The sequence below is a fragment of the Procambarus clarkii genome, chromosome 29 (assembly GCF_040958095.1).
Source record: "Procambarus clarkii isolate CNS0578487 chromosome 29, FALCON_Pclarkii_2.0, whole genome shotgun sequence".
In the NCBI taxonomy this organism is placed as follows: domain Eukaryota; kingdom Metazoa; phylum Arthropoda; class Malacostraca; order Decapoda; family Cambaridae; genus Procambarus; species Procambarus clarkii.
In genome coordinates, this window is record NC_091178.1 from 37,095,343 (window position 1) to 37,117,079 (window position 21,737).

Consider the following 21,737-nt stretch of genomic DNA (forward strand, 5'->3'; position numbering starts at 1 on the left):
ACTTTTAATTATATTTACTATCGGAAAACTCGAGCCCATATATATTCACAGAATTGCATACACTCAGAAGGATATTTAACATAAACACACAACATGTGAGATAACATAGTAGCCTGATGATTAAATGTGACCTCAGAACACGGAAAATATTTACTGAACAAAAAATGTACCACATACGGGCTATTCATTCCCGTGCCACCTCTTGGGTTGCTTAATCTTTTTCAATCATTCAATCAACACACACAGAACTCTTCCCCTATGAAAGAACTGAACCTGGGCTAGCCAAGTAGCAAGCTGGTATGCTAGCCGATACACCACAGCAGATCATTAAAAGTGCCGTCACACGGGTGGCTATTCCACGTCTTAAAATAGGATGAAATATTTTAAGTTAACTTTCAAACATTAAAAATGTAACAGCCTACCCGACACACATAATGCTAAATCATAATTTTGATATTTTGTTTTTTTTATTAAAAAAATATTTTTTTTTTTCTAAAACTTAGTTTTCAATGATTTGCAACATTACTGCTTTACAACCCATCTTCATTTGCATCTTTATTATCATGCAAAATTCATTCATTTACATAGAGTGGTGGCTAGAGTCGTGCGTCACATATGCAACATGTTCACCTGCTGGTACCAGCTGCATGCAATGTTGCACAGACCCTGTGCCCGGTTCTAGTCACCATTTTCCTTAATACGCCATACCCTCCGTCCTCATGCCCAGCGCCTCATCCACCGTCCTCATGCCCAGCACCTCACCCACCGTCCTCATGGTCAGCGCCTCAACCACCGTCCTCATGCCCAGCACCTCACCCACCGTCCACATGCCCAGCACCTCACCCACTGTCCTCATGCCCAGCACCTCACCCACCGTCCTCATACCAGCGCCTCACCCACTGTCCTCATGCCCAGCACCTCACCCACCGACCTCATGCCCAGCACCTCACCCACTGTCCTCATGCCCAGCACCTCACCCACCGTCCTCATGCCCAGCGCCTCACCCACCATCCTCATGCCCAGCACCTCACCCACCTTCCTCATGCCCAGCGCCTCACCCACCATCCTCATGCCCAGCACCTCACCCACCGTCCTCATGCCCAGCACCTCACCCACCGTCCTCATGCCCAGCACCTCACCCACCGTCCTCATGCCCAGCACCTCACCCACTGTCCTCATGCCCAGCACCTCACCCACCGTCCTCATGCCCAGCACCTCACCCACTGTCCTCATGCCCAGCACCTCACCCACCGTCCTCATGCCCAGCGCCTCACCCACTCTCCTCATGCCCAGCGCCTCACCCACCATCCTCATGCCCAGCACCTCACCCACCGTCCTCATGCCCAGCACCTCACCCACCGTCCTCATGCCCAGCACCTCACCCACTGTCCTCATGCCCAGCACCTCACCCACCATTCTCATGCCCAGCGCCTCACCCACTGTCCTCATGCCCAGCACCTCACCCACCGTCCTCATGCCCAGCACCTCACCCACTGTCCTCATGCCCAGCACCTCACCCACCATTCTCATGCCCAGCGCCTCACCCACTGTCCTCATGCCCTGCGCCTCACCCACCATTCTCATGCCCAGCATCTCACCCACCATTCTCATGCCCAGCACCTCACCCACCATTCTCATGCCCAGCGCCTCACCCACTGTCCTCATGCCCAGCACCTCACCCACCGTTCTCATGCCCAGCGCCTCACCCACCGTCCTCATGGCCAAAACCTCACCCACCGTCCTCATGGCCAGCACTTCACCCACCGTCCTCATGCCCAGCACCTCACCCACCGTTCTCATGGCCAACACCTCCCCCACTGTCCTCATGTCCAGCGCCTCACCCACCTTTCTCATGGCCAACACCTCACCCACTGTCCTCATGCCCAGCACCTCACTCACCGTCCTCATGGCCAAAACCTCACCCACCGTCCTCATGCCCAGCGCCTCACCCACTGTCCTCATGCCCAGCACCTCACCCACCATCCTTATGCCCAGCGCCTCACCCACCGTCCTCATGCCCAACGCCTCACCAGTAGTATAAAGTATGACGTAGACCGGCTGTTTTGTTTTTTTCCGGGGCCGGTCTACGCACCCCCGGTTTCACAAACTTTTTTCAGGGGCCGGTCTACGCACCCCCCCCCCCCCCCCCGGTTTCACGAACTTTTTCCAGGAGCCGGTCTACGCACCCCCCCCCCCCCGGTTTCACGAACTTTTTTCAGGGGCCGGTCTACGCACTCTTGGTTTCACGAACTTTTTTTTCGAGGCTGGTCTACGCACCCTGGTTTTCACAAACTTTTTTTTCTGAGGCCGGTCTACGCACCCTGGGTTTCACGAACTTTTTTCCGAGGCCGGTCTACGCACCCTGGGTTTCACAAACCTTTTTTTCTGAGGCCGGTCTACGCACCCTGGGTTTCACAAACTTTTTTTTTCGAGGCCGGTCTACGCACCCTGGGTTTCACGAACTTTTTTTCTGAGGCCGGTCTACCCAGCAAACACAAATCATCTACACAACGTTCGCCTATCTCTTCCCATAGGTGTGGGAATGATTTGCATTGAGAATGGTGCAGGAGAGCCTTTGAGAAACTTTTACTCAAAAAATCCAAACACAAAGGTTTAATTATAAATTGTTTTTCTACAATTATTTTCTTCCAAATGTAAAACAAATAGTTTTTACATGTTTAAATATAAAATTTATGGTGTTTTTTTGTAAAATTCATTAATAAATTGTGAATGATATATATTGGCTGAGTGAAACCTTTAAAATCCATTTAGTTATAATATGAACAGAAAAAAGTAGTTTTCCAAATTTTCTAAAAATCGCTCTTTTTAACACAATTTGACTCCTTATGCATTCCACTAAACACTAATATCATGTTTAAATATATAATTTATGTATTATTCCCTAAGATAATTTATATAAATTATAAAAGTTGCTGGAAAGTGGTGAGAAAGAATCTGAAAACGTTTTGTTGTCTTATATTGGCGTGTTCTTATTAACTAGAGTGAGTAAGAGTGAGCGAGAGTGGGTAAGAGTGAGTAAGAGTGACTGAAGGTGAGTGAGAGTGCCAGAGAGTGTGTAAGTGTGAGTAAGAGTGAGTATAAGTAAGAGTGACTGAGAGTAAGAGTGACAGAGTGAGGGTAAGGGTGACATAATGAGTAAGAGTGAGAGTAAAGTGACTGAGAGTAAGGGTGAGTATGAGAGTAAGAGTGATTGAGAGTTAGTGAGAGTAAGAGTGATTGAGAGTAAGAGTGATTGAGAGTAGGAGTGATTGAGAGTAAGAGTGATTGAGAGTAAGAGTGATTGGGAGTAAGAGTGATTGAGAGTAAGAGTGATTGAGAGTAAGAGTGATTGGGAGTAAGAGTGATTGGGAGTAGGAGTTAGAGTGAGAGTAGGAGTAAGAATGAGAATAAGAGTGATTGAGAGTAAGAGTGAGTAAGAGTAAGAATGAGAGTAAGAGTGATTGAGAGTAAGAGTGATTGAGAGTAAGAGTGATTGAGAGTAAGAGTGATTGAGAGTAAGATTGATTAGGAGTAAGAGTGATTGGGAGTAAGAGTGAGAGTAAGAGTAAGAATGAGAATAAGAGTGATTGAGAGTAAGAGTGATTGGGAGTAAGAGTAAGAATAAGAATGAGAGTAGGAGTGATTGAGAGTAGGAGTGATTGGGAGTGAGAGTGATTGGGAGTAAGAGTGATTGAGAGTAAGAGTAATTGAGAGTAAGAGTATGAGAGTAAGAGTGAGAGAGTGAGTATGAATGGGTAAGGGTGACTGAGAGTGAGTAAGAGTGACAGAGTATGAATGACAGATTAAGAGTGATAGAGAGTAAGAGTGACAGAGAGTAAGAGTGACAGAGAGTAAGAGTGACAGAGAGTAAGAGTGACAGAGTAAGAGTGAGTATGAGAGTGAGTAAGGATGACTGAGAGAAAGATTGAGTAATAGTGCGTAAGAGTGATTGAGAGTTAGAGTGAGAGTAAGAGTGATTGAGAGTTAGTGAGAGTAAGAGTGATTGAGAGTAAGAGTGATTGAGAGTTAGTGAGAGTAAGAGTGATTGAGAGTAAGAGTGATTGAGAGTAAAAGTGATTGAGAGTAAGAGTGATTGAGAGTAAGAGTGATTGGGAGTAAGAGTGATTGAGAGTAAGAGTGATTGGGAGTAAGAGTGATTGGGAGTAGGAGTAAGAATGAGAATAAGAGTGATTGAGAGTAAGAGTGAGTAAGAGTAAGAATGAGAGTAAGAGTGATTGAGAGTAAGAGTGATTGAGAGTAAGAGTGATTGAGAGTAAGAGTGATTGGGAGTAAGAGTGATTGAGAGTAAGAGTGATTGGGAGTAAGAGTGATTGAGAGTAAGAGTGATTGGGAGTAAGAGTGATTGGGAGTAGGAGTAAGAATGAGAATAAGAGTGATTGAGAGTAAGAGTGAGTAAGAGTAAGAATGAGAGTAAGAGTGATTGAGAGTAAGAGTGATTGAGAGTAAGAGTGATTGAGAGTAAGAGTGATTGGGAGTAAGAGTGATTGGGAGTAAGAGTAAGAGTGAGAGTAAGAATGAGAATAAGAGTGATTGAGAGTAAGAGTGATTGGGAGTAAGAGTAAGAGTAAGAATGAGAGTAGGAGTGATTGAGAGTAGGAGTGATTGGGAGTAGGAGTGATTGGGAGTAAGAGTGATTGAGAGTAAGAGTAATTGAGAGTAAGAGTATGAGAGTAAGAGTGAGAGAGTGAGTATGAATGGGTAAGGGTGACTGAGAGTGAGTAAGAGTGACAGAGAGTAAGAGTGACAGAGAGTAAGAGTGACAGAGAGTAAGAGTGACAGAGTAAGAGTGACAGAGAGTAAGAGTGACAGAGTGTAAGAGTGACAGAGTAAGAGTGACAGAGTAAGAGTGACAGAGAGTAAGAGTGACAGAGAGTAAGAGTGACAGAGTAAGAGTGACAGAGAGTAAGAGTGACAGAGTAAGAGTGACAGAGGGTAAGAGTGACAGAGAGTAAGAGTGACAGAGAGTAAGAGTGACAGAGTAAGAGTGACAGAGAGTAAGAGTGACAGAGAGTAAGAGTGACAGAGAGTAAGAGTGACAGAGAGTAAGAGTGACAGAGAGTAAGAGTGACAGAGAGTAAGAGTGACAGTGTAAGAGTGACAGAGTAAGAGTGACAGGGAGTAAGAGTGACAGGGAGTAAGAGTGACAGAGAGTAAGAGTGACAGAGAGTAAGAGTGACAGAGAGTAAGAGTGACAGAGAGTAAGAGTGACAGAGAGTAAGAATGACAGAGAGTAAGAGTGACAGAGAGTAAGAGTGACAGAGAGTAAGAGTGACAGAGAGTAAGAGTGACAGAGTAAGAGTGACAGAGTAAGAGTGACAGAGAGTAAGAGTGACAGAGAGTAAGAGTGACAGAGAGTAAGAGTGACAGAGTAAGAGTGACAGAGAGTAAGAGTGACAGAGTAAGAGAGTGAGAGTGATTATGAGAGAGTTAAGAGTGTGAGGTGTGTGAGTGTAGCAGGCCAGGGAGGCAGGATGTGTGGTCACAGGCGAGGCCTAGGCCTCGTGATCTCTAATGTTGGTTTTTATATATATGTGGGATTTTTTGTCCTGTTTAAAATTATAATTATTTAGCAGGAATGTAATAAGATATTGCACAGTATTAATGTGACAATAATATATGCATTATTTCCTTCATAATCAAACTTGTTGTTCAAAGATAATATACAATCTTTGAAGGAAACATTTTGAGACCGCGAGCTGGCAACACTGGGCTGGTCATGAGAGAGACATATGGTTAGTTGTACTCAGACCTTCAGTGGTGAAGGGTGTGTCCCAGCCGCCACCAGCCGCCACCCGCCGCCCACCACCAGCCGCCACCCGCCACCACCCACCACCAGCCGCCACCCACCACCAGCCGCCACCCGCCACCACCCACCACCCGCCACCACCCACCACCCGCCACCACCCACCACCAGCCGCCACCTGCCACCACCCACCACCAGCCGCCACCCGCCACCAGCCGCCACCCGCCGCAACCCACCACCAGCCGCCACCCGCCGCAACCCACCACCAGCCGCCACCCGCCACCCGCCGCCACCCGCCGCCCACCACCAGCCGCCACCCGCCACCACCCACCACCAGCCGCCACCCACCACCAGCCGCCACCCACCACCAGCCGCCACCCGCCACCACCCACCACCAGCCGCCACCACCCACCACCAGCCGCCACCCGCCACCCACCACCAGCCGCCACCCGCCGCCACCCACCACCAGCCGCCACCCGCCGCCACCCGCCACCCACCACCAGCCGCCACCCGCCGCCCACCACCAGCCGCCACCACCAGCCGCCACCCGCCACCACCCACCACCAGCCGCCACCCGCCGCCACCCACCACCAGCCGCCACCCGCCGCCACCCGCCACCCACCACCAGCCGCCACCCGCCACCACCCACCACCAGCCGCCACCCGCCACCACCCACCACCAGCCGCCACCACCCACCACCAGCCGCCACCCGCCACCACCAGCCGCCACCCGCCACCACCCACCACCAGCCGCCACCCGCCACCACCCACCACCAGCCGCCACCCGCCACCACCCACCACCAGCCGCCACCGCCACTCACCATCCGCCGCCACCACCCACCACCCGCCACCCACCACCAGCCGCCACCCGCCACCACCCACCACCAGCCGCCACCCGCCACCACCCACCACCAGCCGCCACCCGCCACCACCCACCACCAGCCGCCACCCGCCACCACCAGCCGCCAGCCGCCACCCGCCACCAGCCACCGCCACCCACCACCGCCACTCACCACCCGCCGCCACCACCCACCACCAGCCGCCACCCGCCACCACCCACCACCAGCCGCCACCCGCCATCAGCCACCGCCACCCGCCGCCACCACCCACCACCACCACCCACCACCACCACCCACCACCACCAGCCGCCGCCGCCACCACCACCCACCACCACCGCCGCCACCACCCATCACCGCCGCCGCCACCACCAACCACCACCACCGCCCTCCGCCACCACCCATCACCGCCGCCGCCACCACCACCTGCCACCAGCCGCCACCACCGCCCGCTATCAGCCGTCACCGCCCGTTGCCACAGTCGCCACCGCAAGCCGCCACCGCCAGCTGCCACCAGCCCCCCCCACCGCCGATCGTCACCACCCAACACAGCCGCCGCCGCCCGCCACCGCCCGCCACCGCCCGCCACCACCCACCACAGCCGCCACCACCCACCACCCGCCGCCGCCACCCACCAGCCGCCGCCGCCACCACCACTCACCACCACCGCCGCCACCACCCACCACCACCAGCCGCCGCCGCCACCACCACCCACCACCACCGCCGCCACCACCCACCACCGCCAGCCGCCACTACTCATCACAGACGCCGCCACCCGCCACCGCCCGCCACCACCGCCAGACACAGCCGCCAGTGTCCGCCACCGCCGCCACTGTCCGCCACCGTCCGCCACCGCCGTCACTGTGCGCCACCGCCGCCACTGTCCGCCACCGCCACCACTGTCTGCCACCGCCACCACTGTCCGCCCGCCGCCACCACTGTCCGCCCGCCGCCACCACTGTCCGCCCGCCGCCACCACTGTCCGCCCGCCGCCACCACTGTCCGCCCGCCGCCACCACTGTCCGCCCGCCGCCTCCACTGTCCGCCCGCCGCCACCACTGTCCGCCCGCCGCCGCCACTGTCCGCCCGCCGCCGCCACTGTTCGCCCGCCGCCGCCACTGTCCGCCCGCCGCCGCCACTGTCCGCCCGCCACCGCCACTGTCCGCCCGCCGCCGCCACTGTCCGCCCGCCGCCGCCACTGTCCGCCCGCCGCCGCCACTGTCCGCCCGCCGCCACTGTCCACCACCGCCGCCAAAGCCGCCACGGTCCGCCCGCCGCCACTATCCGCCACAGCCGCCACTGTCCGCCCGCCGCCACTGTCCGCCCGCCGCCACCGCCGCCACTATCCGCCACCGCCGCCACTGTCCGCCCGCCGCCGCCCTGTCCGCCCGCCGCCACTATCCGCCACCGCCGCCACTGTCCGCCCGCCGCCACTGTCCGCCCGCCGCCACTGTCCGCCCGCCGCCACTATCCGCCACCGCCGCCACTGTCCGCCCGACGCCACTGTCCGCCACCGCCGCCACTTTCCGCCCGCCGCCACTGTCCGCCCGCTGCCACTATCCGCCACCGCCACCACTGTCCGCCACCGCCACCACTGTCTGCCACCGCCACCACTGTCTGCCACCGCCACCACTGTCCGCCCGCCGCCACCACTGTCCGCCCGCCGCCACCACTGTCCGCCCGCCGCCACCACTGTCCGCCCGCCGCCACCACTGTCCGCCCGCCGCCACCACTGTCCGCCCGCCGCCGCCACTGTCCGCCCGCCGCCGCCACTGTCCGCCCGCCGCCGCCACTGTCCGCCCGCCGCCGCCACTGTCCGCCCGCCGCCGCCACTGTCCGCCCGCCGCCACTGTCCACCATCCGCCGCCGCCACTGTCCACCACCGCCGCCAAAGCCGCCACGGTCCGCCCGCCGCCACTATCCGCCACAGCCGCCACTATCCGCCACCGCCGCCACTGTCCGCCTGCCGCCACTGTCCGCCCGCCGCCACTATCCGCCACCGCCGCCACTGTCCGCCCGCCGCCACTATCCGCCACCGCCGCCACTGTCCGCCCGCCGCCACTGTCCGCCCGCCGCCGCCACTGTCCGCCCGCCGCCACTGTCCGCCCGCCGCCACTATCCGCCACCGCCGCCACTGTCCGCCCGCCGCCACTATCCGCCACCGCCGCCACTGTCCGCCCGCCGCCACTGTCCGCCCGCCGCCGCCACTGTCCGCCCGCCGCCACTGTCCGCCCGCCGCCACTATCCGCCACTGTCCGCCACAGCCGCCACTCTCCGCCGTACAGCCTCCCCTCTCTCCGTTAGTAAATAATTTTAATTGTTAGTAAATAATAAAAGAAATATAAATTATTAGATTTTTTTTACCCTTCAATTGGTTTTAATATTAAAATTGAAAATAATAATATAATATAAAATATAATTTAATTTCAAGAAATTTAACTTTACACACAAAGATGTGAAAAGGGTTCAGATTATTGGCTCAAACCTTTCATAAGAGATTCATATTGGTATATGAATGGATTATGAATGACTCATGTTAGGAGTGTAAAGTTGCCACAACATCTCAAATTAGTGTTAGATACATATGTCTTGGTTATAAGTTTTGGAAACCTATTTAAGTCCACACACAATATCGTATCTGATACGATAAAACAAACGTTTCCAATACTTTCAAATACTTTCCAGATATGTTGTGGCAACCTAAAATTGTTTGCTGGGTACACACCCTGGGTTTCACGACCTTTTTTTCGAGGCCGGTCTATGCACCCCCGGTTTCACGAACTTTTTTTCGAGGCCGGTCTATGCACCCTGGGTTTCACAAACTTTTTTTTTCGAGGCCGGTCGACGCCCCCCCCGGTTTCACAAACTTTTTTTCGAGGCCGGTCTACGCACCCCCCCGGTTTTATGAACTTTTTTTCCGGGGACGGTCTATGCACCCTGGGTTTTCTCAAATTTTTTCTTCAAGTCGCTCTATGGCCCCTGCTATTTAGCTGAAGGAGATTAAAAGACTGGTCCCTGTCATAGTCGAATTTCGTTACCCCAGTGAACCTTGCACAGGCATCACCAATGGTCAATGACGTCACCAGCTAGCCAGGTCTTCAACTTGCCTGGGGGTAGGATTAAAAGGCCGGCTCCTGGCATACTCAAATTCTGTTACTCCAGTGACCCATGCATAGGCATCGCTAAGGGTCAATGACATCACCAGCTAGCCGCGCAGCGTTCCTGCACAGGCACGATCAAGGGGATTAAAAAGCCGGTCCCTGGCACACCCAAATTTTGTTACCCCAGTGACCCATGCACAGACATCGCTAATGGTCAATGACGTCACCAGCTAGCCGCTCAGCGTTCCTGCACAGGCACGATCAAGGGGATTAAAAAGCCGGTCTATGAGTCGTGGGTTTGTCGTTACAACAACAGTGACCATGAAACCTAATGTAAAATACCATCATCCCTAGACTATTTTAAATTTCATATTTACTTCTAGTACACCATCGGCCATTGCTTGTATCAAAAGGGGGAGCAACTCAGAGCGAGAACTATCATGTATCTCAGCAGTCTCCCCTTGTTTCCTAACCAGTATTTACCAGGACTTTATCGTAAATCTTAAACTTATGCAATTTATACCCATTGTTTCATGTTCTGTCTCATGTTGATACGTTTAATAGCCTATCAATATCCCTCTTTATCATGTCCATTCAGTCACAGCTCTATCATGTCACCTCTATTTCTTCGCATTTCTAGAGAATGTAATGTAAGCTTTGTCAATCTTTCTTGAAGGATCGTTTATTTTGCATAGGGCAAAATAAAATTGAAAAAACCACTATCAGTCATATAAATGAAAAAACAGAGCCCTGGGCATTTGCAATTTCAATGCAAGTTCAGTAGTAATCCAATATTGTCCCTAACCATATACACATCTCACATTCACTCAAAACACACCTCCCACACCTTACTGTAAGATATAACAAATCAAAAATACTCATTCAGTAAAAGCAAACCTCTCATGTTTTTGAAATAAGGCCTTCTGCAGTTACCTTCTTTTCTGACGTCATCCCTAATGCGGACCTAGGCGCCAACGTGCTAAATGCAGATCCCAGGAGGTTCACACATAAGTGTGAACTCTTAATCTGGCTTAATACCTCAACTGTACTCTGTGCTTCACCAGAGTCGATATTCAGCTACATTGGCTCGTATTTTCGCTCATTGCTATTCATAAACCCGATCAAACCATCCTAACCCAACTTATTATATGTTACAAACAAATACATTCTACAGACCAGTTGTCGTTGTTATTTAGTGACATCACGATAAGCCACCTCAGGTATAGGGATAAGGTATTGTTGGCCATTAGCATATAAGTGTCAAGGTATCACAGCACCTGACTGGTCAACTATGTGTGACGTCACCAGATAACCAATGCAACCTTTAGCGTCCTACTGGCATGTGAATTTGATATTATTATTCAAAAATGACTAGACAATCCATCCCCACCTAACCTAATCAGAGGTTTAAGAATATACATTTTAATTATCCACAACTGTAATCATTATTCGGTGATAAGTGCAAAAGTATAACAGTAACCCAAATGTTATACCGCAATTTTTGTAGAATCGTACATCTGGCAGCATTGTAGGTGAGCTGAACATAAGAATAAAGGTAACTGCAGAAGTCCTATTGGCCCATACGAGGCTCCTATATATCTCCACCCAATCTCATTCATATTCATGTCCACCCTATGCTTAAAACAACCAAGGGATCCACTTAAGGTATTAGTTTACAATAATAGTTTTAATAAATAGCTGTCATTCTAGTTTTATACACAACAGCAATTATGAAACCCTATAGCTAGATATCGTACTGTAATCCACAAGTAGCTACCACACATCTGGCAGCACAGCGGATTATTAGCTGTGTTGATAGGCTAGTCAACTGTCCTCACATCCATCAAATAGCTATCCAAATGTCGCACCTCAATTCATCCATCTAGCAACTTAGCTGGATGCTAGTCACTGTATTCATAGCCTAATCATTTCTACACCTCAAAAATAAAAAATCCTAGTTTCTAAACCAACACTCGCAAATACATGCATGCATACATACCTACACATACTCCACAACCCATACATTCATAGAGAATAGCCTAGTTTTTTGCCAACATTTCCCCCATTAATCAGATGTGATTTATGCCATACACAGAAAATACAGCAGTTACACGCCAAATATGCCATTTATGCACAAAATATATTATTATTTGCACTCAAAATATACCATCACACAAAAATATGACATTTACATACGAAATATGTCAGTTGCACACAAAAATAAACCATTTACACAATATTGCGTGTACAGTCAGAGTATGACATTTACACAAAGTATGGTATTTGCACAAATATATCAAAATGCTTATGCATTTAGACAATCAAAAATGCGCTTCACTAAAATTACAGAATTCCACATACATAATTTTCACAAAATACTCATACATTGTCTCATAAACCAAAATACGCTTACACCATTAAGGTCTATTTTTTCAGATTACAGAGCTTACACAAAATACACAATTTGCACACAAAAATACAGATGCACCAGTTCCACTTCAACAAATTAAAAACACAACTTGCATAAATGCACTATTAGCACAAAAATTATTATAAAACATGGACAATTATTACACAATTTGTGTAATTATTGTACATCTTTGCACAATTAATACAAAAAAACTTGCTATATAATTTCTCGACTTGCGCAATGACAATCAATAAACAAAGGTATAAATAAACAATTCGTCCATATGCAATTACACAACATGCGCAATTAAAACACAACTTTCACATATATTACACATCTTTCATAATTATTACACAACTTGCACAAATACATATCTAGCACAAGTACGTACAATACATAACTACCCCAAATATGAAAATACACAACTAGCATAAATACACGATTTACACAAATACAATTGTGACATTTACACAAATTGCTCAAAAATAAAATCAATACACAACTGAACAATACATAACTAGCACAAATTCATTAAATACACAATTAGAAAATTTCCACAAATACATATACAATTAACACATACGACTTGCACAAAACAATACACAATTTATAGAAATATAATCAATACATAATTGCAATAATCATACAACTTATGCAAAACACATAATCTGCACAATTAATACACAAGTATATTAATTGTGCAATATATGTACAAATACAAACACAGCTAACTGGGTCAAACAATACACAATTTGCATGATATTTTTCTAAATATATTTAGGACATTAATTACAATATGCTGAGTTTAACCAACTCCCCAAAAGTAAGAATTTCACATATAAAAAAGGTACGTATGACTTCCGATGAGCTCAATATAAGACACAGTCATTTTCCATTAATATTTCAACATTATTAGTGCTAAACTATTCATCTAACATATGTCCATTGCTTTTAATGTCTTATTAATACCTTCCTTGTCACATCCTCTCCAATCAGGCCGCCCATATATATTTATGCAAAACATCTAACAGGCTTATTTGTGCTAGCCTTAGTTATGTTAGGGCAGGTAGGGTTAGGTGAAGTCAATATTTTCTATGATAATTTTAAGCAAATTTGCTATATCTTATCAAAAATGCATCCTATTAAAACCTAAATTCATCTAAATCTATCAAAAAAATATACTACACAAATTTGACTAAATTTAACCTAGCAAAAGCTAAACTAACTAAATATGAGCATCCCATATCCTCACATACAAGCCGATGTCACCTCTGTCCATACATTACATGAGTTGGCCAGCTCGAACCCCAAATAGGAAAATTTACACTATTTCATAAACATGCTAGTTCATGACCCCTAAGATATTATATATATGTCCTTCCCTACACGACCTCATCTAACCTGACCTATCATATCCAAACCTAGATTTGGCTAAAGTCGGCGAAATTTAAGCTATCCCACATAAATTCGACCTAATTTAAGACAATTCCCACAAATTATCCCCAAATGTTGTGTATCACAACACTGCCAAAGCCCATTTTTACCTACATTTTCTCCTATTCCATCCTACCTTATGCAACCTTACCTAACCTAACCTAGCATATCCAAACCTAGATTTGGTTAAAGTTGATGAAATTTAAGCTATTCCCACCTAAATTTGACCTAATTTAAGACAATTCCCACCAAATATATCCAAATGTTCTGTATCATAGCATCGCCAAAGCCCATTTTTTTACCTACATTTTCTCCTATTCCATCCTACCCTACGCAACCTTACCTAACCTATCCTAGCATATCCAAACCTAGATTTGGTTAAAGTCGGCGAAATTTAAGTTATCCCATATAAATTTGACCTAATTTAAGACAATTTCCACCAAATATACCCAAAAATGTTTTGGAACATAGCACGGCCAAAGCTCATTTTAGCTGAGTTTTCACCTATTCCAACCTGCCCTAGACAACCCTACCCAGCCTCTCCTGGCATATCCAAAGTCAGATTTGATTATAGTTGGCAAAATTTATGCCTTTCCCACCTAAATTTACAATACAATACAATACAATACAATTTTATTTAGGTAAGGTACATACATACAATAAATATTTACAAGGATTGTTTGACTTATAGGTAGAGCTAGTACATACAATGCCTAAAGCCACTATTACGCAAAGCGTTTCGGGCATGATAAACTTAAATGACAAGCTTAATACTAATTGAGCATAATGAGTAGAATGAAAACAAGAAATAAAAACATAGTTGAAAAAGCAGCACAAATACAATTATGTCGACAAACAGCGCTCTTTAAAGAAAAAAAAACAGACATTGGTTGACAATAGAAGGGTAAGGTAGGTTACAGGGAATTTATTAGGTATAGCTTCGCTTTTAACTTAAACTGGTTGGGAGAGGTACAGTCTTTAACATGGTTGGGAAGGTCATTCCACATTCTGGGCCCCTTGATTTGTAGAGCATTTCTAGTTTGATTAAGTCGTACTCTAGGAATATCAAAACTGTATTTATTTCTGGTGTGATGCTCATGGGTTCTGATACAACCTTCTATGAAGCTTTTGAGATCAGGATTGGCATTATAGTTTAGCGTTTTATATATGTATAATACACATGAGAGAATGTGCAGTGACTTAATGTCTTAACATATTCAGAGATTTAAGTAGGGGTACCGAGTGATGTCTGGGGACAGAATTGGATATTGTCCTAATAGCAGCTTTGTGTTGAGTAATTAGAGGACGTAAGTGATTTTGGGTAGTAGAGCCCCAAGCACAAATACCATAGTTGAGATATGGATAGATAAGGGAGTAATAGAGAGTCACCAGGGCAGGGCGTGGTACATAATATCTGATCTTAGAAAGAATGTCCACAGTTTTTGAAACTTTTTTTGATATGTTTAGAATGTGTCCCTGGAAATTAAGCTTGTGGTCAATGAGAATGCCAAGGAATTTGCCATCTAATTTGTTACAAATTTGGGTATTGTTTATTTTGAGATTTATTTGATTAGAGGATTTATTGCCAAACAGAATATAGAAGGTTTTGTCAATGTTAAGGGTGAGTTTGTTGGCAGTTAGCCACAGATGGACTTTATTTAGCTCAGTATTTACTGTGGCATTTAGAGCAAGGGGATCAGGACTGGAGTGAATGAAGGTTGTGTCGTCAGGCAAATAGAATTGGTTTGAGGTGTTGGGAGGCATTTGGAAGGTCATTAATGTAGATGAGAAAGAGGAGAGGGCCAAGTATGCAGCCCTGGGGAACACCAATGTTGATGGGTAGGGTGGGAGAAATTGTATTATTCACAGAAACATATTGGAGCCTGTCAGTAAGGTAGGATTTGAGGTATTGTAGGGAGTGTCCTCTGACTCCATAATGATGTAATTTAAGAAGAAGGTTTTGGTGGTTGACAGTATCAAAAGCTTTACGCAGGTCCACAAACAACCCAACAGGGAACTCATTTTTATCAAGAGCTGTATGAATCGAGTTAAGCATACTAATAAGTGCATCGTTAGTGCTTTTTTTGGGTCTGAAGCCATATTGGCAAGCCATATTTAACCTAATTTTAGTCAAATTCCACCGAATATACCCAAATGTTTTGTATCTTAGCATGGCCAAAGTTCATTTCACCCAAGTTTTCACCTATTCCATCTTGCCTTACACAGCCTTACCTAACCTGACCTAGCATATCCCAAGCTAGATTTGATTAAAGTTCGTGAAATTTATGCATACTCACCTAAATTCAACCTAATTTAAGACAATTTATACCCAAAATGTTTTGTTACATAGCTCAGCCAAAGACCATTTAAGCCAAGTTTTCACATATTTCAACCTACCCTACATAGCCTTACCTATACCTGACCTAGCAGATTTGATTAAAGTTGGGGAAATTTAAGCTATCGCCACCAAATTGGAGACAATTTCCACTAAATATTTCTAAATGTTGTGTATCATAGCACAGCCAAAACCCATCTTACCCACATTTTCACCCATTCCATCTAAACCTGGACCCAACCTCTGATGCCACATATACTCAGAGAAGTGATGTTTTTTGGATATGAACCTAAATGCCCGCGCCTAACCTGCAAGAGTCTTGGAGCTTTGTTGAATATTTTATCTACTTTTCTTCGAAAACTGAAGTTTTGGATATGAACCTATCCGCACTGTGCCTAACCTGCTAGGTTCTTTGTTGAACATTGTAACCATATTCATAGAAAAGTGATGTTTTGGATATGGACCTAACAGCCCCTCTCCTTTAAAACTTGGAACTGTGTTCAATATTGTAGATATAGTGTTGGGTATGTGTTTTGTTTTTACACATCAACCCAACCGTCCTGGACCTAACCTCCCTACATCTAACTTCAAATGTATCGTAAATATGGAAGGAACGTGTTGTTTGTGCATCAACCCAACCGTCCTTGACCTAACCTCCATTTATCAAACTTCAAATTTATCATAAATATGGGAGGACCGTGTTATTTGTGCATCAACCCAGCCGTCCTGGGCCTAACCTCCCTTTATCTAACTTCAAATTTATTGTATTTATGGGAAGAAGGTGTTGTTTATGCATCAACCCAACCTCCCTGGACCTAACCTCTCATACACGAATCTTGGTTCAATATTGCATCATACTAGTAGCATATTTTTTTCACATAATTTAACCATCCTCAACCTAACCTCTATTACCTGGGGGGAGGGAGGTTAATGGAAAATATGAAAATAATGGGAATTTTCTCTACATCAGTTCAACTTAACCATCCTTAACCTAACCTTAGTTAGAAAGGGATATAACTCACCAAAACTATTTACCATTTACCCAATTTTCCTTATCCAAACCTATAACAAGAGGGTTTAGACCCCCCTTTACCTCGAAATTATACTATATATTTAGGTAGGAATATATTTTCACATATAAACCTAACATTCCCTAATTTAACCCTATACTATAATTTTGAGGTAAAGGGGGGTCTAAACCCTCTAGTTATAGGTTTGGATAAGGAAAATTGGGTAAATGGTAATTAAATACTTTTGCTGAGTTATATCCCTTTCTAACTAAGGTTAGGTTAAGGATGGTTAAGTTGAACTGATGTAGAGAAAATTCCCATTATTTTCATATTTTCCATTAACCTCCCTCCCCCCAGGTAATAGAGGTTAGGTTGAGGATGGTTAAATTATGTGAAAAAAATATGCTACTAGTATGATGCAATATTGAACCAAGATTCGTGTATGAGAGGTTAGGTCCAGGGAGGTTGGGTTGATGCATAAACAACACCTTCTTCCCATAAATACAATAAATTTGAAGTTAGATAAAGGGAGGTTAGGCCCAGGACGGCTGGGTTGATGCACAAATAACACGGTCCTCCCATATTTATGATAAATTTGAAGTTTGATAAATGGAGGTTAGGTCAAGGACGGTTGGGTTGATGCACAAACAACACGTTCCTTCCATATTTACGATACATTTGAAGTTAGATGTAGGGAGGTTAGGTCCAGGACGGTTGGGTTGATGTGTAAAAACAAAACACATACCCAACACTATATCTACAATATTGAACACAGTTCCAAGTTTTAAAGGAGAGGGGCTGTTAGGTCCATATCCAAAACATCACTTTTCTATGAATATGGTTACAATGTTCAACAAAGAACCTAGCAGGTTAGGCACAGTGCGGATAGGTTCATATCCAAAACTTCAGTTTTCGAAGAAAAGTAGATAAAATATTCAACAAAGCTCCAAGACTCTTGCAGGTTAGGCACGGGCATTTAGGTTCATATCCAAAAAACATCACTTCTCTGAGTATATGTCGCATCAGAGGTTGGGTCCAGATTTAGATGGAATGGGTGAAAATGTGGGTAAAATGGGTTTTGGCTGTGCTATGATACACAACATTTAGGAATATTTAGTGGAAATTGTCTCCAATTTGGTGGTGATAGCTTAAATTTCCCCAACTTTAATCAAATCTGCTAGGTCAGGGATAGGTAAGGCTATGTAGGGTAGGTTGGAATATGTGAAAACTTGGCTAAAATGGTCTTTGGCTGAGCTATGTAACAAAACATTTTGGGTATAAATTGTCTTAAATTAGGTTGAATTTAGGTGAGTATGCATAAATTTCACGAAATTTAATCAAATCTAGCTTGGGATATGCTAGGTCAGGTTAGGTAAGGCTGTGTAAGGCAAGATGGAATAGGTGAAAACTTGGGTGAAATTAACTTTGGCCATGCTATGATACAAAACATTTGGGTATATTCGGTGGAAATTGACTTAAATTAGGTTAAATTTAGGTGGGAAAGGCATAAATTTTGCCAACTATAATCAAATCTGACTTTGGATATGCCAGGAGAGGCTGGGTAAGGTTGTCTAGGGCAGGTTGGAATAGGTGAAAACTCAGCTAAAATGAGCTTTGGCCGTGCTATGTTCCAAAACAATTTTGGGTATATTGGGTGGAAATTGTCTTAAATTAGGTCAAATTTATATGGGATAACTTAAATTTTGCCGACTTTAACCAAATCTAGGTTTGGATATGGTAGGATAGGTTAGGGAAGGTTGCGTAGGGTAAGATGGAATAGGAGAAAATGTAGGTAAAAAAATGGGCTTTGGCGATGCTATGATACAGAACATTTGGATATATTTGGTGGGAATTGTCTTAAATTAGGTCAAATTTAGGTGGGAATAGCTTAAATTTCATCAACTTTAACCAAATCTAGGTTTGGATATGCTAGGTTAGGTTAGGTAAGGTTGCATAGGGTAGGATGGATTAGGAGAAAATGTAGGTAAAAATGGGCTTTGGCAGTGTTGTGATACACAACATTTGGGGATATTTGGTGGGAATTGTCTTAAATTAAGTCGAATTTATGTGGGATAGCTTAAATTTCGCCGACTTTAGCCAAATCAAGGTTTGGATATGCTAGGTCAGGTTAGATGAGGTCGTGTAGGGAAGGACATATATATAATATCTTAGGGGTCATGAACTAGCATGTTTATGAAATAGTGTAAATTTTCCTATTTGGGGTTCGAGCTATATGGCCAACTCATGTAATGTTTGGACAGAGGTGACATAGGCTTGTATGTGAGGATATGGGATGCTCATATTTAGTTAGTTTAGCTTTTGCTAGGTTAAATTTAGTCAAATTTGTGTAGTATATTTTTGTTGATAGATTTAGATGAATTCAGGTTTTAATAGGATGCATTTTTGATATATAGCAAATTTGCTTAAAATTATCATAGAAAATATTGACTTCACCTAACCCTACCTACCCTAACATAACTAAGGCTAGAACAAATAAGTCTGTTAGATGGTTTGCATAAATATATATGGGCGGCCTGATTGGAGAGGATGTGACAAGGAAGGTATTCATAAGACATTAAAAGCAATGGACATATGTTAGATGAATAGTTTAGCACTAATAATGTTGAAATATTAATGGAAATGAATGTGTCTTATAGTGAGCTCATCGGAAGTCATATGTGCCTTTTTTATATGTGAAATTCTGACTTTTGGGGAGTTGGTTAAACTCAGCATATTGTAATTAATGTCCTAAATATACTTAGAAAAATATCATGCAAATTGTGTATTGTTTGACCCAGTTAGCTGTGTTTGTATTTGTACATATATTGCACAATTAATATACTTGTGTATTAATTGTGCAGATTATGTGTTTTGCATAAGTTGTATGATTATTGCAATTATGTATTGATTATATTTCTATAAATTGTGTATTGTTTTGTGCAAGTCGTATGTATTAATTGTATATGTATTTGTGGAAATTTTCTAGTTGTGTATTGTTACGGTGCCCTCTCCTATTTCTTTCGTTTGCCGGCTTAAAGAGTCATATCAGCTCTCCCTACTGATTCTCTGAGGTTCAGGGAGTCTAGTGATATATGTGGCGACCAGACCGGCTGCCATTTAATGGAAGGAGGTTATATTATAAGTTGTAAATAAAGGAAAATTGGCGCCCTGTTATAAAATGAAACAGTATCCCCTGCGGCAGATATGACCTTTTGGAAGGGAGACAAGCCGATCGCGGATTGGCTGACGTGGTCGCGGGCGACAAATCAGGGCCCGCCATGACGTCACCGAGTGCCCCGGGCGGCGCCAACGTCAGAGTTGTACTGACCGTGGAAGCGACAGGACGCGCCTCGGTCTGCTCTCAAAGATTGGAGGCTCTGTAAGCCTTGTTCAGTGGATTGAGCTGGCCTGCGCAGCCTACCACAGTTATCGGAGACCCTGCGCTTCTGGAAGCAAAAGAGGAACCAAGTTCAGTGAGCAGAGAAGGGCCCAAACTTGGAAAATAGTCGGCGACGACGCTGGGCGGCGCCGCTGGCTGGACGTTGAGGTCTGGAAGGTGGGCGAGCAAGCTAGCTGTGACTGGGGTCACATCCACTGAGAATCTTGGAAGGACGACACCGTGCCTAGGACAAGGAGCGACGCCCTGTGGGAGAGGCGAGTGTGGGGAAAAATAGTGATTAGCCCAGCGCCCATCGATGAACCAGGATTGGGGCAGCTGAATCTCAGGGATTGGAACGGCGACGACGCGAAGGCTTCACGACACCTGAGGACCTGTGGAACGCCCTGGATCGTCGAGGATCGACCCAAGGAAGCGTGGGAACCTCACACCATCGAGGGACAGGCGTCGTGAGCCAGGAGTGTAAGGTAGATCATTTTTCCCTCCCATTACCCCTTGTATGCGTAGGCTAGTTAGGCCACAATATTTACTCGTGTATGTGGCAGCAAGACTTTATTACTTTAATAGTAGAGTAGGCTGCAAGGCAGCTTGTGTCCAGGACTGTCAGAGAGGACAGTGTGTATGGATGGCAGGACAGTGAAGAAGAGGTGCCGACGTGGTGAAGAGGCCCTCCTGTGAGAGTGTGAGACTCCTGTCTTCCTGCCCAGTTGAAGGAGAGTTGGAGGTCGTGGAAGAAGAGGCTGACGATCTCCAGACTCATTATCCATATTCCATATTCATGTATTACTTGTGATTGTGTGTGTGTGTTCATGTAATTTGCGTCAGTAAATCCACACATTTTATTACTGTGTTTGAGTGTGCCTCCATTTGTGATATTTCTCTATGAGCATACATTTCTGGCTACAAATAATATATAATACACCCACTGAACTGCATTGCTGGGATGCAGATACAATAACCCAGCTGGCGACCTTGCTAAGAGGAAGATAGAGAAGACAGGCGGGAAAGGAGTTCCTGCAACCTTTTTGTCTGGCAGGCAAGACTCAGGGAGGTTATGGTTATAGGTAAGCCTGAGTCTTCCTTCACTCCCCCACGGGTCTAGGCCGGAACTGTTAACAGCAGTTTCCCCGTGGTTGACTGAAGGGCTTCCAGGGTGAATCAGTGGCACCCCTTTGTGGTGGAAGCAAAGACCTGCGGAGGTGGGCATTGTTGGTCCTATCTTGTGTGACCAAGGAGACTCCGGTGAATCCAGGGAGTCGGAGGGGCTGAGTATTTGGGCCCTTTGAGCCCCTAGCAGCCGAGTGTTAGCAGAGCCCCGGACCGCCCACCCCCCACGTGACAAGAGAACTGGCGACCTCGCCAGGATTCGAACCCCAGTAGCCAAGAACTGGGAACCTCGCCAGGAAGCGTGGATCAAGCTACAGTGTGGCCCAAATTTCAAGACAAGTGTT

At 46.0% G+C, this 21,737-nt stretch overlaps 1 protein-coding gene across 1 annotated transcript; it reads left to right on the forward strand.

Annotated features, from left to right (window-relative positions):
• The first annotated feature begins 1,690 nt into the window (after nt 1–1,690).
• On the forward strand, nt 1,691–2,041 carry LOC138369722 (uncharacterized protein DKFZp434B061-like). Its single transcript, XM_069333158.1, has one exon. It carries the CDS (start codon nt 1,691–1,693, stop codon nt 2,039–2,041), a length of 351 nt encoding a protein of 116 aa, XP_069189259.1.
• The last annotated feature ends 19,696 nt before the right edge of the window (nt 2,042–21,737 follow it).